Below are 15448 nucleotides of genomic sequence, written 5' to 3'. Positions count from 1 at the left end.
TTTATTAAGAAACTGCGAGAGATGATCTAATGCAGCTAGCTTTTTTTTGATAAAAAATTCAGCTAGCTCTCAGCACCACAGAACTATCACAGCAGTGCCTCCACCCCACACGCTCTATCAAGTCAAGTCCAGGTAGCACCCGCCGCATCCCGACGAAATCCTAGCCTGAAAATATCCCTCCGCCGGCGACCAGCCGCCCTCCGCACGCGACCTGCTAATATCTCCCGCTGAGATATCTCCCCAGGCGGACGCGTATATCATCTCCCGTCTCCGAGAAGTACTCATGCACTGGCATAGTGGGCATCGTGTGCCGTTTCTCCTCGCTCGTCACTAGCTGCTATGGCCACCGTCACCACTTCTTCTTCGCCGGCCACTCTGCAGTCATGCAGGCACGCGAGCCACGGCGTGGTGCGGTACTGCCCTCCTCTCCCGTGGAGGAGGAGGAGGAGGAGCTTCGGCCAGGTGACGACAAAAGACACGGCGAGCTCCCAAGGGCAGCCCTCGGCGACGGGCGGCCGGGTAGAGGCACCCGTTGGCGTCGCCGCGGAGGCGGGGGAGGAGGGCGACAGTATCCGGAGGCTGCAGAACGGGCCGGACGTGCGAGGCGTGGCGCTGGAGGGGGAGAAGGGTCGGCTAGTGGACCTCACGCCTCTGGCGGTCGAGGTTATCGCGGAGAGCTTCGGGGAGTGGCTGCGTGAGGAGCTCCAGCGGCCGGAGGGCGAGGAGCTGCGGGTCTCCGTCGGCCGCGACCCACGGCTGTCGGGCGCGAGGCTCAGCGCTGCGCTCTTCGCGGGGCTCGCGAGGGCGGGGTGCTCCGTGTTCGACATGGGGCTCGCCACCACGCCCGCGTGCTTCATGAGCACCATACTGTCTCGGTTCAACTATGACGCGTCTATTATGGTAACTCTTCTGTCTAGTGCAGTGTCATTCGTTTTACTTCTTACTTGTTACATCCATTTGAGATTCTCGGCTAGTGCCGACGCGAAAAAACAGTAGAGTTTCTACCGTTCGGAGTTGTTTGAAATTCATGGGTCTCTTCGATGTTCCAGCCATCCATCTAGGGCTTATTTGGAAGAGAAGGACGGTTCTTGAAAATTTTACAATTTTAAATAAATCTTAGGACTTGGATCTGAAAGTTCTCTTTGCCAAGTAGGATCTTCATACCTTTGAGTTTACTATGTGCAATGAGTCTTAGTAGAAGAATACATTAGTTGAAACAAGAAAGGAGGACCGTGGTAGGTATCGATTGCTGATGGAGAAAAATGAGCAAAAAAGAGGTCGGCCAGGAGGTAACACAATGCAAGAAGTTTAGGAGGGGATGACCCTTCAATGATGTGGCGACCATATTTTTTGTAAAAACTAAAATAAAATTTAAAACAGGTTGCATGCCATAAAAGAGAAGGAACATCACAAATATGGTAAACTCAGTATAATTACCAAGTCTAATTATGTGTCTCCCTAACACGGATAACGAGGATGAGCGTGAAGTAACTAATATGGAATTATGGGAAGTCAACATCTCCAACAGATTACTCATATTTCATACTAAAATACTCTCTCTCTTCATAATCAATAAACAATCACCAAAGGATGGGTAGAGGGATGAGTCTTCTGCGAGAGATGGTCTAAATTAGGTGCAATTGTTATTAGCGGGCTCTCTGCCAAAGATGATGGGCAAATTAAAGGTGCTACCAATAGTGGACACGCAGTAGAAGTTTAGCTAGGTTGCTGCAAACGCATGAGCAAGAGGGGACACATCAGTGTTACCGTACGGTGTAAGGATGCTGGCAAGAAAAGCAACATGCGTACTAGTGTCGACTCAGTTTATCAAAAATGCCAACGACAGACACCAATAAACAAAAGTTGTTCAGCTTGTTGGGTTCCAGTTACAGGGTAGGAGAGTAGCGTTGGGGAAGAAGTTTTAAGAGTAAATTAACATCTAGACAAGTAGGTATAGATTGGTCCAACAACTTATAAATTGTTCAATACAGTGTAAAAATACGTCAAATTAGTGGATCTACCGCCCAAATGTAGACATGGTGATGTATTTAACTATGCTGGATGGCGAGCTGTCAAGGGAAGAGTACATAGAGGGTTGGTATTCATCCAAAGGGATCGAGGATCATTTGATAAATGTATATTTATCTCGGTCTTACATTATGAAATACATGAAGCCGGACATATATCTGCCGGGTGGTATTATGCTTCAAGCTCGATATATCTATTGGAGTCTTTACGAGCTTGATATTACTACAAAGATTACCTTGTCTTCTCTAGCGCTAACACATTCTTATCGTCTTTCTATCCTTCTAATCAAACTTGAAATTAGATTCAAAATAAAACTACGGTGAAAATAAAAGAAATACCTCTTGAATACCCTTTAATTTCACTTTAATTTAAAAAGTAGAAGTGGAAACAATATTCAATCCTCTGGGTAACCATACACTTCGACCTCCCTACTCCGTGTCACATTAAATCTTTCATTCTGGGCTAAACTTTTCGATCTTTTCATCCATATACGAATCTATCAACACCAAATGCTACCCCTCCGGTATCCAACCACAAATCTTCCATCATCCTTCTGTGAAAACTCAAAGTTGGCACGATCATAACAAAGACCAAGAATATAGTAATTACAGCGAAAATCGGGAACAACGTTCCCTCAATCCCACAAATTCATCAATTAATACTAGCACACTAGGTTACTTACGTAAACCAGCCATCATGCTCCCATCAACACACCAGCCTTGCGTGATTATATATAACAGAGGGTTAAGGCCAAAAACAGTGGTCACTAACTACAATCAGGGGAGTGGCATTGGGTTCTCTTGAATAAGAAGGATCATGGTGGGAGCAGATACTCCGTGATATCCGCACTGTAGGTTCTAGAATCCTCCTGGGCTGCATCGTCTTAGGCCATTCTCGATGCAAAGTTTTATATTTATGCTTCCAAGAGTACCACGTAAGCAATGGTGCATTTAGTTCATGGATGAAATAGCTCACACAATGCATTGTTTTATCTTTTGTTGTTTTCATGGCTAAATGCAAGATAAAAACTATCTTGGAAATAGTGTACACAAAGTTCCATCCCTATAAAACTAGTTTCTTCTCTCACCTCATAAATAATGTGCTATATCATCACAATTGCCTACATAGCAGCTTATTTATTGTTCAAGATACTACCATTGAGAATGGCCTCAGAGAGAGGACAATGTTTTCAGTTGCACTGAGTGGAACCTTAGGGTATGTGCAAATAAAACTATAGTTTCCAATGAATAATTCGTAATTATGGCTATAAAATAAATTCCTCTGATGACCATTCTTCTTTCCCTACGGAACCCCTACTTAATAATGGGGCAGAACCATCCGAATTAATCCGGCTCAAGTGCGCTAACCATCACCACAAGAGCAATCACGGCTAACTCGCACTTCAACCGGAGTAACTCGACAGCCTGTCGAGTAATATCCTGATGCAACCACTGAAATTTCGATCGAAACAAAGCATACATACTACCCACACAAAGGTGAGCCTAGAGATTACAACAATCAATAAATTTTACATCATAGAGTCTAACATGAATTATTATTACAAACCAAGTTCGAATTCATAAATAAGTACTCAGAGTTTAACGATGCAACGAAAAAATAAACGATAAGTCTAACAACGATACAAGATGTCACGATGAAGCCCATACATGACATCACTCAGTGTTATCATCATTGGCGGGGAATAGAAGATCCCATTCCACGGACCAACCAGGAGGAAGAGTATATGGCCAAGTCAAACTAGCAACCATGTCTTCAAAAATCTCACCTGAAAATAAAGCCACAGGTAAGGCTGAGTATACTAATACTCAGCAAGGCTTATCCGACTAGTGGAATATACTTAGCCGACTCCTAAATATACAAGGCTCTTGGCTGAGGGGTTTGTTTTTGCCATAAAGCAACTAAGAGTGAGTTCATGCTTTCGAGTTTTAGCCTCAAGTTCTAGTTTGATTAACCATTCTAGGTTTGCAACTATCCAACATTCGTGGAAAGAATTATTTTAAGCATCCAACAATATTATTTACCATCATTGTTTCTCTTCTTACTCTATGTGGTATAAGGGTAAGCAGTCTCAATGGCCGTGAGAAATGGACGGTTCGAATCGAATTTCTTAACCTTGCAAAGCTAACCTAAACATACGTCACGTGGTTACCTCTAGAGTCACACATGCAATTTTTCCTCTTTATTCCCATTTCACGGAACAGGCCTACCGCCCTCAAGTACAAAGCGCCGCTTTGCACCCACCATGAGGCCGCATGGGAACACGTGGTTACTCCTAGAGTCACACGTGCAATTTTTCTCCTTTATTCCCGTTTCACGGAACAGGCCCACCGCCCTCAAGTACAAAGCTCCGCTTTGCACCCACCATGAGGCCGCATGGGAACAAAGTCAAGACGGTGGGGAGTTATGTTCCATGCCTCGGTTCAAACAGGTCCTTAAACTTACCGATCACCATATTCTCGGAATGTGGTTATTACGTTCAAAAATTTGACCACATTGCTACCACACACTTCAACCTTAGCCAAATTTTGCTACACAGGGCCTCAATCATCAATATGAATATTGTAACCAGCCCTGCCCGTCGACCTTATGATTCCAACATAATTAAACAAGCAACTCATATATCTCGCGAATGACAGGCAATCACTCATCTTTTACCAAAACCCTATTAGCATAGCAATCTAGCGTCATATACATACTAGTGTTCAAGCATAGGTACTAGGATCATGCAGCTAAGGTTTCAATAAACTCTTATAAACTTAAATGCATAAATACATAGAAGTAATAACATTGCATAGATCGAAAATAGGGTTCATGCTTCCGGGCTTGCCTTCTTGAGCAAAACTAGCCTTGGGCTCTTCTCAACTTTGGTTCGGGTCTTCAATAACTTCAGTTAAATTAAGATTAGCTTCACGCTGCTCACTCTCGGACACGGGCACCAACTTGTACGTTCCATCGACGAGAGAAGTCGGGTCTACATGAAATACATATGCATGAGTTGTGTTGATGGGCAAATAAATTCAGACAATTCACTGTAAAGTTGTAATTCAACAAAGTCAAGTTATTTTATGAAAGAACTTAACTAAGTTTACTTAGGCAATCATTAATTGAGTAGTAATCAAGTTTTACTAAATTCATTAAGCAAGTGGGGTTTTTCTTATATTACGACTTGCGTGATTTCACCTTTTTCAAGAATAAACTAAGGTATCAATGTGATTTTCATATCTGAAGCTAGGAATAATTTTTGACAGTGACATTTTTACACACAGCACCTCTCCTAGTGGCCAAGTTACAGTTAAATTTTCAACTCGTTCATGCTGTACATTAATCATGAAAAATAAAAGACTAACCTACTGTTGAAACTTAGATCTATATTTTCAGAACAAACCATACCAGCACTGATGCTCAAAATTTTATTGAGTACTCATAAACCTATAGTGACCCTATTGTGAAATTTCAGATTTTATTGTGCAAGTGACATGGCATAAAAAAAATAACAAACCAAATCTACATCATTCAAGATTCATTTGTATGGGTTGTTCTACTGAGCATCTATACTCTAAATTTTTCTAGCATGACCCACTACTCAAGTATGTGCTCTGGTCAAATTCTCATGCTTTTCTAAGTAGAGAACTATTTATTATGATTTAAGATACTTATACAAGCAGTAGCAATGAGCCTCAAAATTTTACACTAGCCTTCATGAAACAAGTTGAATCTACTGTAAAAGTTCCACATAAGGATCTATATTATAACATCATGAATAAGCACGTCTAGCAATTTATTGCCCAAACAAGGTTTATCAAGAACTTCTTCTAGGGCTACTAGCCTTGAAATTTCTACACAAACACCAGCATCACATGTATAGGCTACCATAAAAATTTCATGTCATTTGAGAGCTTTAAACTGCAGTTATGAAAAAGACAAATTCAACTAGCATTTAAACCCTGTTAAGTATATATCTATTATTATAGTAAAACTTTAAACTAAAGCATGTAATATTATGGTTCTAGAGTGTAGATCCATTCACAAGGATTCCAAAAAGTCCTTATTTACTATTTTATGATTTTTCTATAATTTTAGATGGATTTTACAAGTGACAGCCTTTTGAAAACAAAAGTTAACTCGAGTTCTCGCAGATAGTCCTTGATTCTTGTAGGAAACACCCTAGAAAGAATTAGATTGCTGCAATGTGGCCCCTGGGCGCAGCTTACGGCGGGGGAGGGTTCGGCCGGCCAAATTCAGGTGAGCTTGCTCGCCGACGGCAAGGTCAAGGTGGGGGAGGAGCATGGGGAGGCCGAGGGATACCTGCCGGTGGCCTTGGTCGGGCCTGGAAGCGATCGGAGTAGGGGGCGCAGCGGGAGCAGGAGCTTCGGTGAGGGCGTGGCAGCGATTGCGGCGAGGGGCCGGCGGGGTGAGGTCGGGGAGCTTCAGGGGACTGAGGGGAGCCGATTCAGAGGCTCAGGCTGGGCGGAGGATGGCTGGGAGGGGTAGCTCGGTGGCGAGCTCGAGCTCGGTGCGGCAATGGCGAGGGGTGGTGGAGGCTCGGTCGCGCGAGCAGGGGTGCTGGGCTGGCTTTTATAGGCGCGCGAGGGAGAGGAGCCGAGGCTGGGCGCGGCACAAGGGAGGGAGGCGCAGCCAGGACAGGGTTGCGGCAGGCTCGCGGCAAGGGCGGGGCGGTAGGCACGGCGTCGGGCTTCTCCGGCTGGCGAGCTCGAGTTCGGCGAGCGCGATTGCTTTGGGGAGGGGGAAATCGCGTGGCCGCGGGCCGGTCGATGGCCTGTCGGGGGCGCAGCCCCTTGTCGCCTAGCACTGGCCAGGCGTCTTTGCCCAGGTGGCCGTCAAGGTCGGCCATGGTCGGACGCAGCAGAGGGGAAGGGGGGGGGGGGGGGGGGCGCGGAGGGAGAAAGGGGGCTGGTCAACAGCAGTTTAACTGCAAATTTCTCATAAATTTTGTAGGAACTTGAAAAATGATCAATATAAAAGTTGTAGAGAATTTCAAAATATACAACTTTTGTTTCAGGCAAAAGTTCATTTGAGCCACGTTTGAAAAGTTATTTTCAATTTAAGACTACTAGGATTTAAATTTCTAGTCATTTCATATGTCAAACTTTGAATTTGAATTAGCCATTGGTCCTTTAGGTAAACTGGCTAGGCACTGAAATTTGAGTGTGTGTTATATGCTACATTTTGTAGTGTCAAATTGAGCATGAAGATTTCAAACACAGAAATGGAAAAGCCCCATATACACACATACGTGCACATGCATATATATACATATAAGAATTCAATTATTTGAATTATTTTTGGTCATTATGCATGATACTATATGCATGATCTAGTTTTAGCACTTCAAACACCTAGGGTGTTACAAATAGGTTTCATATAGTTTCTTAAATTCTATTTTTCTAATAACCATTTCTTGCATGAGACCTAATTTTTTGATCTTTTCCTCCCTCTCCGCTTTAATTGCATTGCCAAATTAGTAAAATATTCTACATAGCAGTATATTAAATGCTATAAAAACTATCCTAATCATAGCATTAGGACTACCCTTAAACTGCCCACTATTTCACGCGTAATGCACGTATGGCAAAAACATCAACTCTAGATTCTAACAGGTTAATATGTATTTTGCTATACTATTGGATTGTACGTGCAATAATTTTCCAAGATATTTCACTAAAATTGAGTTGTTTATAAGTTGTTGGATCAATATGCACCCACCTACTAGATTGTTGTATGGTTGGTATAATTTATTGAAGTTTTAGTGATTACGTATATTTATTAAGACATATTGCCCGTATTAAAACATAGCAACATTTATGGTTGTCCTAAGTTAAATATTTGTATTTTTATTCTAAATCGAATGTAGCTATTGATGGAAAAAAATAAGAGTTTCAGTTTTAAATTAATCCAAAGATAAATCATGACCATGACGAAAATTGCGTACAGAAAACGAGCATATGTAAACATGCTGAACAAGTGATTTAAGATAAAATATTGCAGCAGCAAGATCAACCCTAACCAGATCATACTAGGTATAAAAGATATAGTTAGGGACAAAAAATCGTACGTCTCTAGGCTGACCGGAATAACTGGGTAAAGAAGACGACAGCGACGATCAGCACCTCCGCGCGCTTGACGACACCGAGTCGCGCCCCACTGACAAGGAGGAAGACGAGCCGTGGTGACGAGGACGTAGAGGACGGCGATGTGGAAGCGTTCGAGCAGTTGCACAAAGCGCTTCCTAAAAACCTTATTCGCCCTCTCCTAGTGCAGGATCGCTGAGGATGAGGTTCCGAAGACCTGCTCTCCCGATCGCCGGTGCACGCCAACGAACGGGATGAAGTAGCGTACGCGGCGGCGCAGCAGGCAGATCGAGGCGTGTTGTGCGTCTTCTGTTGTGTTCTGTTTTTAGCCGGCACCCGTGCGTATTTATAAGAAGGAACCGCTAGGGTTTTTGGCGTCCTAAAAAGTAAGTTGGTTATGAGTCCCAAAAATTCCGCGCGTGAAATCCGTAACAGATTCAAAGTGACAAAACAAATCTGCAAAAGGAAGCCGCGTTCCCTCAAGGATTGGACCAGATTTTGGCGGACCATTCACGCGCACGTCGCGTGCGCGCCCTTCGCCCGAAGCCGTGCCCAGCGAGACGAGCGAGCGCGCGTGTGTTCTTCCTTCTTCCTCTCACCCACACTTGCAAGAGCATGGAGAGCATCCAACTATTTAAGTTGGATTTTCTCTACCTCCACTAGCAAGGTGGGACTAACTTGTTGCCATATACCTTTGCACTAATGAGACTTTAAGATTTTATTGGAATTATTTGAATTTATATGGTGGGTCTTTGCACTATTAGGCCCAAATATTCCAACAGCTATATTCTGGGATGGAGTGAGCAGTAATTTAGTAGTTGTTGCGAAGGTGATTTGATATGGGTGTTTTTGCGAGACTTCAGAGCAAGGGAAGTGATCCTAACGGTTAGCTGGCGTTTACTGTTTCAGATGACGGCGTCACACCTTCCTTACACCCGCAACGGCCTCAAGTTTTTCACCAAACACGGCGGATTGACCTCCGGGGATGTCGAGAAGATCTGTGATCGCGCGGCGCAGAAGTACGTGGCCCGGAAGATGGGCCTCGGCGGCAGGGGCACGCCGCCTGTGGTAATGCGCGTCGACCTCATGAGTGCCTACTCTCAGCACCTCCGCGACATCATCAAGCAGCGCGTCGCGCACCCGACGCACTACGACACCCCACTGAAGGGCTTCAAGGTCATCGTGAACGCCGGCAACGGCTGCGGTGGCTTCTTCACGTGGGACGTCTTGGAGAAGCTCGGCGCCGACACAACAGGTAGCCTGCACCTGGAGCCCGACGGCACGTTCCCCAACCACATGCCTAACCCGGAGGATGCCACCACCATGTCGCTCACCCGCGACGCCGTGCTGGCCCACGGCGCGGACCTGGGCGTTGTCTTCGACACCGACGTGGACCGCAGCGGCGTGGTTGACGACACTGGCGCGGCCATTAACGGAGATAGGCTCATCGCACTCATGTCGGCCATCGTGCTGGACGAGCACCCGGGCACGACGGTTGTCACCGACGCGCGCGCCAGCGACGGGCTCACGCGGTTCATCGCCTCCAGGGGAGGCCACCACTGCCTGTACCGCGTGGGCTACCGCAACGTCATCGACAAGGGCGTCCAGCTCAACATCGACGGCGTAGAAACGCACCTGATGATGGAGACCACCGGCCACGGCGCGCTCAAGGAGAACTACTTCCTCGATGATGGTGGGTGAAATCCCTTACACGGCCTTGAGCTCTCCTAATGACAGTATGACATATCAAAAGATGATGACTCGATCTTATTTCGTTCCATTGTCTCTCTGCTCTTCTTGCCGTGAAGGTGCGTACATGGTGGTGAAGATTGTCATCGAGATGGTCCGGATGAAACTGGCAGGATTGGAGGGAGGCGTAGGGAGCCTCATCATGGATCTCGAGGAGCCTGCCGAGTCAGTTTTGTTGAGGATGAACATACTAGGTGAACCCAAGCATGCAAAACAAAGGGGTACAATGGCCGTGGAGGCTTTCAAGAATTACATCCAGGTAAATCTAAATTTTTTTTACCTTGATTTAAGCAGGAGAGAATTGTTGAAACTCTTGTTTGTTTATGCGTGCTATTATTTGTAGATTCGGATACGCGTATATATATTTTTCACACGAATCTAACTAATCCGGCAGTCGTTGCACGATCTTATTGAACTCTTCGTTGTTGTTCTGGTTCATTTTATTTAGGAGGACAAACTTTCCGGTTGGGTGCTCGATGATTGCGGGGATTGCTCAGTTAGCGAGGGATGCCTCGTGGACACAAATGATCATCCTATCGATGTTGATGCATACATGTACAGGTATAGGTTTTTCTTTTTACCTAAGCTTCTTTTCACAATGTTATTCATGATAGTAGGCCTATTCTATTTCAAAACTAGGAGGAGGTTTGCGCCCGTGCGAAGTTACAAGTCACACGATTTTCCTTTTTACCTAAACTTCTTGTCACAATGTTATTCAAGATAGCAGACCTATTCTATTTCAAAACTGGAAGGAGGTTTGTGCACACGTGAAGTAACAAGTCAAGTGACACGAAATATGTGTGCGGGCAGTGCCTAGGATTTGAACCATGAACCTCTTGCTTCGCACGGAACTTACCATCTTGCTTACGTAGCAGATCCGACTGGAAGAAAGATGTTTCCTTTTGAATTAACCTATGGATGACTGTTTACACCAGATACTTAAGATTTCCATTGCTATCCATCCACCATAAATATACCGGTTGGTTTTATCTAACTTTAGTACTGGGTGGTGGATGGACGAGGGGTTTTCTAGTAGTATCTGCTACAACCAATTTGACAAAAGACAACACAATCGAGTTTTCAGAAATTTTAGTTACTATCAATTCCACAATAGGTCATTTCTTAGAACTAAAACATTATATTCCACACGTCCTTAGTCCATGGACTAAGATGTTAAAATAAAGAAAAAAGTCCAAATTAGTCCCCTCAAGTATGACCAAAGTCCAGATAACCCCTTAACTATCTCTTGATTCAATTTGACCATTAAACTATGTCATTTGGTTCAATTCACATCCTAATAAAATTTGTCTTTTCTATTTCTCCATATATAAGTAGAATCTTAATTTAAGATTTTGAAGGGTTGTAGTGAGCATCTAATGTATGTCTAAAAAAATATATTATGAATTTGTCATCATTATTTTTACTCTATCAAAATAATGATGAAAAATTCTTGACATATTTTTTCTAAAATATGTTATGATGTCCGCTATCATCCTACAAAATTTTAACTCAATACTTTGCTTGTGCAAGATAACTAAAAAAAGGTAAATCTTATTAAGGGTTAAATTGGACCAAACGATATAGTTTAGAGGTAAATTGAACTAAGAAATAACTTATGAGATTATCTGGACTTTGCCGATACTTGAAGGGAATAATCTAGACGTTTTCCTTAAACAAATAACCATGCATTGCCGCCACAATGGCTGTCAGGCAGCAACGGTGCTTACTCTACTATACTTTGTGAAAGCAGAGCAAAACTTTACGACGAGAATAAGAGACCATTGGGCATGGTCCATGTTCGTCAAAGCGTTCATAATCCCAATATAGCACTGAATATGCAATCCTATCTTCCTGGTGGTTGCAAATCCATGGCAAAGGATCTTCACGAAAGGTACATAATTCTTAGCAAATCCTAATTGTCTTAACTTTTCGCAAATTATTTCATCTGTGTTTCTTAATTCCAGGTTTTTGTTGGCAAGTGGAGTGAATGAGTTTCTTGACACTAGAGAAGTAGAGAAATTTGTGAAGTAGAGCTTTGAAATCAATAGATTTGTATAATGTACATACAGATCCAAGGTGGAAGGAAAAGGTTCACCATAGTTGGGAAAGTCCAGCACTCCAGCAATTACATTATTCGTGTATCCTTGTATTTAGCAATGTACATGCTGGCAATATAGTCGACTGAGGTCAGAGGATGGTGATTTTAGCCAGTGTATCCTTGTATTTAGCAATGTACATGCTGGCAATATAGTCGACTGAGGTCAGAGGATGGTGATTTTAGCCAGTCTAGGGTTCTACGTTTCATATCTCCTCTCATTGCTGCCATTTAGCTCAGAACATACATTGGCTGATAACTTCCCCAACTTGGGGCCTGTTTAGATTCTAAATTTTTATAACTTTTGGCACTTTTTGGTACTGTAGCGCTTTCGTTTGTATTTGATAAATTTTATCTAATCATGGACTAACTAGGCTTAAAAGATTCGTCTCGTGATGTACAATTAAACTGTGCAATTAGTTATTTTTTTTACATACATTTACTGCTCCATGCATGTGTCCCAAAATTGATGTGATGGAGAGAGAGTGTAAAAAGTTGGAATTTTGAAGGGATCTAAACAAGACCTTGGTTATACTTGTAGTTCTCTAAACTCATGTAGTCATGTATTCCGAGGAACTGACAGAATTTTACGTGCACGTGTACATATATAGTCGTTTCTCCCTCACGCCCCAACCCCATTGCCACCACTAAAGGGGCATCACTCGTTCACTTCTAGGCCCTGAGGCCTGCACGGGACTGCATATCCGCATGGGAATCACTCCCGATTCTAAACCGGGTGTAAAAGTTGGGGGGGAGGGGGGGGGGTGGTATTCCCCACCGTTTCGTGAGTGATGAATTTTATAAAATAGAAAACTGTTGTACAAGAAAATTTACACAAACATATCACACAAGCAATAAGAGCATGGATTAAGAATGTGAGCATCCCTCAACCAATCGTGGAACCCGCCGCAGGCCTCGGGAGCTTGACGGCCATGGAATTGACTATATCAAAAAAAAAGATCGAATTGAAATTCCAAAATGAATCAAATCAAAATCCCAAGTTGAATCGGCACTTAGCTGAGCTACAAACTAATTTGCACTACCGGTCGATTCGATCTACAGACTAATTTGCAGTGCAGCATAAGTTGCTGTGTACAGAGCGTCCGAGACTAACTCCAATCCAAGAGCCAAAATGCGAGGCAAATGCATATTGCCTTCCATTGCGCACTGTAGCAGCAGGCATCCAACTCCAACCGAGCATGCATACGGGTCATGCAAAATGACTCCGAGGAGAGAGACGGTGCAAAATGCAGGCTCCCTACGGCGATGCAAATTACTCCCGTACAAACGGTCAGTGCACCGAAGAGTTTTCCCGGGAGAGAGAAGAGAGTCCTCCGCCGTCGCGTTTTGGATCTAGGACTCCTCTCGCGGCGGAAGAGCAGGCAAGCGACGAAGGCTGCGACAGAGGCATCCACCCGGTGTGCAAGGTGAGCTTGTCGACCGTCCCCAACCTCGATTTGTTGTACTGTTGTTGTTCGGCCGCATAGATCGATTCGATTCCGACACATCCCAGCGGGATTCGGTATGGTTCGAGGTTAGTCGGGTGGGAATTGGTGTTTTCTGATGCCGGCGGTCGTCCATGGCAGCAGTGCGGTAGATCTACCGCACCGCTGGTTGGGAATGGCCGGATCCGTGTAGCGAAGAAGGGGATGAGCAGTTTGTCTAGCTTAACTTGTTTCCCTCCCCTTGCGGTTGCAGATGAGCCACCCCGAGCAGACCCTTGAGTTCGCCATTGATTGCATGCTTCCAGCCAGCACGGATCTGAGGAGCCTTGCTGAGGGCCTCCCAGTGGACGTGGGCAACGAACCGGTGTGTGGCCAGAACTTTATGACGAGTTCATCTGTGATGCCACCTCCAGAGGGAAATGATGAGGACGTCGAGGAGATAGATGGTGAGCAGTTTGCCGATGGCACTGCCAACAAGAAAGGAAATTCACATCGTGGAAAGTCATTCTTACCACAAGAGGACAGGGTTATAGTGTCCGGGTGGCTGAACATTTCTAAAGATGCAAGCACAGGTTTGATTTACATGTCTTTGCACTCATGATCCTAGATGGTTGCTAAGGTGACAAAAAATTGTTTTTCATTGCAGGTGCATCCCAGACCGCAAATGCCTTCTATGCTCGGCTGCATCGTTATTTCCTTGAGAATTGGGACATGCAAAGCCAGAGGAGCCAAGTCTCCATTCAAAATCGATGGACTGCCATTCGAAAGGCAGTTAACAAGTTCCAAGGGATCCTGTCTGCTATTCAGAGAACGAATGAGAGTGGCAAGACCGACCAGGACAAGGTAATTTCTGATTGATTTACATGTTCATTATCAGAACTGTGAACGAACCCTTTGTTTTCCTGGGTTCAGATTAATGATGCTATCAGAGCTTATGAGGAGAAAAAGCCATGGCAGTTCGCACATTGTTGGGAGATTTTGAGGAGTGAACCAAAATGGAATGACTACTTACTGGCGTGTAGCAAGCCAAAGCAAGTCAACGACAAACAGACAGCTGCACCACCAGCCACCCCTGCTAATGCAACTATGCCTACTGCACCGATTGAAAGGCCTGCAGGACGGGACAGTGTGAAGAGATGCTGTTCAACCGTGGAGGACTCAGCATCTAGTGTTGCTCTGGAAATGTTACAAAAAATTCATACCAGAGGACGGCAGATGGACGAGCAGGAAGCAAAGCAGAAGGAGGAGCTGGTAGCTATTGAACGGGCCAAGTTTGACCTGCAACAGCGAGCAGTGCTCGCGAAGATTGAACAGGGTGACAAAAAGCTTCAGCTGCAAAGGGAGATCATGGAAACAAATCAGTTCCGGACGGAAGCCAAAATAATGTTCACTGATCTAAATGCCTTGCACCCTTCTATTGGTTACTGGATGGTCAAGAAGCAGAGGGATATTTTGATAAGGGAAGGTATAAACCTGGATGAGGTAGAGTCCTCATCTGCTGGTACCCAGAACGACCGCCCCTCGGGAAACAATTAGGGTGCTGCTGTTGTTTGGTTCCCATGTACTTTGCCATTTTAAGCATTTCCTTTTATTACCATGTACTTTGAATTCAACCTGTAAGTTTGAGATGAACGTTTCTTTGTGTCATGTATTTCTAAACCGTGTATTATGAGATGAACTTGGTACTGTGATTGCACTATGATCCTGATATTTGTATGGCACTATTTGTATGATTCCCAATGTTCATAATGTTTAATTTCAAAATGCCCACGTTGCACATAATGGCAATACTCATCCGGACATAATATTAGGTTCACATTGTTCCTGAATTCAGGGACGTTCTACCAACCGCTATGCAGGACCATAGTACCATACAAAAGGAGAAACTCGACTTTAAACAAAAGCTAGTGCGCTTTCAAACAGAAGCCATCACCTAGACGGCAAAGTACAAAAGCAATCACCTACTTGGCTTTCAAGCACAAGCCATCAGCTACTCGGCTTCCAAACAAAAGCCCGGCTTT

The 15448-nt window shown here is 44.3% G+C and overlaps 3 protein-coding genes across 9 annotated transcripts in view; 2 read left to right on the top strand and 1 right to left on the bottom strand.

Annotated features, from left to right (window-relative positions):
• Positions 1 to 240: 240 nt before the first annotated feature.
• On the top strand, positions 241 to 12369 carry LOC112890920 (phosphomannomutase/phosphoglucomutase). 3 transcript variants are annotated; one of them, XR_003228356.1, is made up of 7 exons: positions 340 to 900; positions 9048 to 9831; positions 9947 to 10146; positions 10336 to 10448; positions 11638 to 11778; positions 11852 to 12073; positions 12148 to 12364. XR_003228356.1 is itself a non-coding variant. In XM_025957801.1 (6 exons), exons 1-6 carry the CDS (start codon positions 340 to 342, stop codon positions 11916 to 11918), a joined length of 1866 nt encoding a protein of 621 aa, XP_025813586.1. In that variant the 5' UTR covers positions 249 to 339; the 3' UTR covers positions 11919 to 12369. The 3 variants fall into 3 exon arrangements, 2 of the variants coding, with proteins under 2 accessions (XP_025813587.1, XP_025813586.1); XM_025957801.1 differs by having other exon boundaries at positions 249 to 900; positions 11852 to 12369; XM_025957802.1 differs by lacking the exons at positions 11638 to 11778; positions 11852 to 12073; positions 12148 to 12364 and adding an exon at positions 10527 to 11627 and having other exon boundaries at positions 241 to 900.
• LOC112890921 (lysine--tRNA ligase, chloroplastic/mitochondrial) overlaps positions 3469 to 15448 on the bottom strand; it is a 46181-nt gene continuing 34201 nt past the window's right edge. For 2 of the 5 annotated variants that reach the window (XR_003228358.1, XM_025957805.1), the window contains one exon: positions 4648 to 5020. The gene's annotated coding sequence lies outside the window, so the exon portion shown is untranslated. Of the gene's footprint in view, positions 3815 to 4647; positions 5021 to 12825; positions 12925 to 15448 lie in introns of those variants that run through there. The other 3 variants (XR_003228360.1, XR_003228361.1, XM_025957807.1) reach the window with 2 other exon arrangements.
• On the top strand, positions 13230 to 14963 carry LOC112890437 (glutathione S-transferase T3-like). The gene is made up of 4 exons (XM_025957328.1): positions 13230 to 13409; positions 13681 to 13999; positions 14074 to 14270; positions 14340 to 14963. Exons 1-4 carry the CDS (start codon positions 13230 to 13232, stop codon positions 14961 to 14963), a joined length of 1320 nt encoding a protein of 439 aa, XP_025813113.1.

This window comes from Panicum hallii, chromosome 4 (assembly GCF_002211085.1).
Source record: "Panicum hallii strain FIL2 chromosome 4, PHallii_v3.1, whole genome shotgun sequence".
Taxonomy (NCBI): Eukaryota; Viridiplantae; Streptophyta; class Magnoliopsida; order Poales; family Poaceae; genus Panicum; species Panicum hallii.
This window is presented reverse-complemented; position numbering and strand designations above follow the sequence as displayed.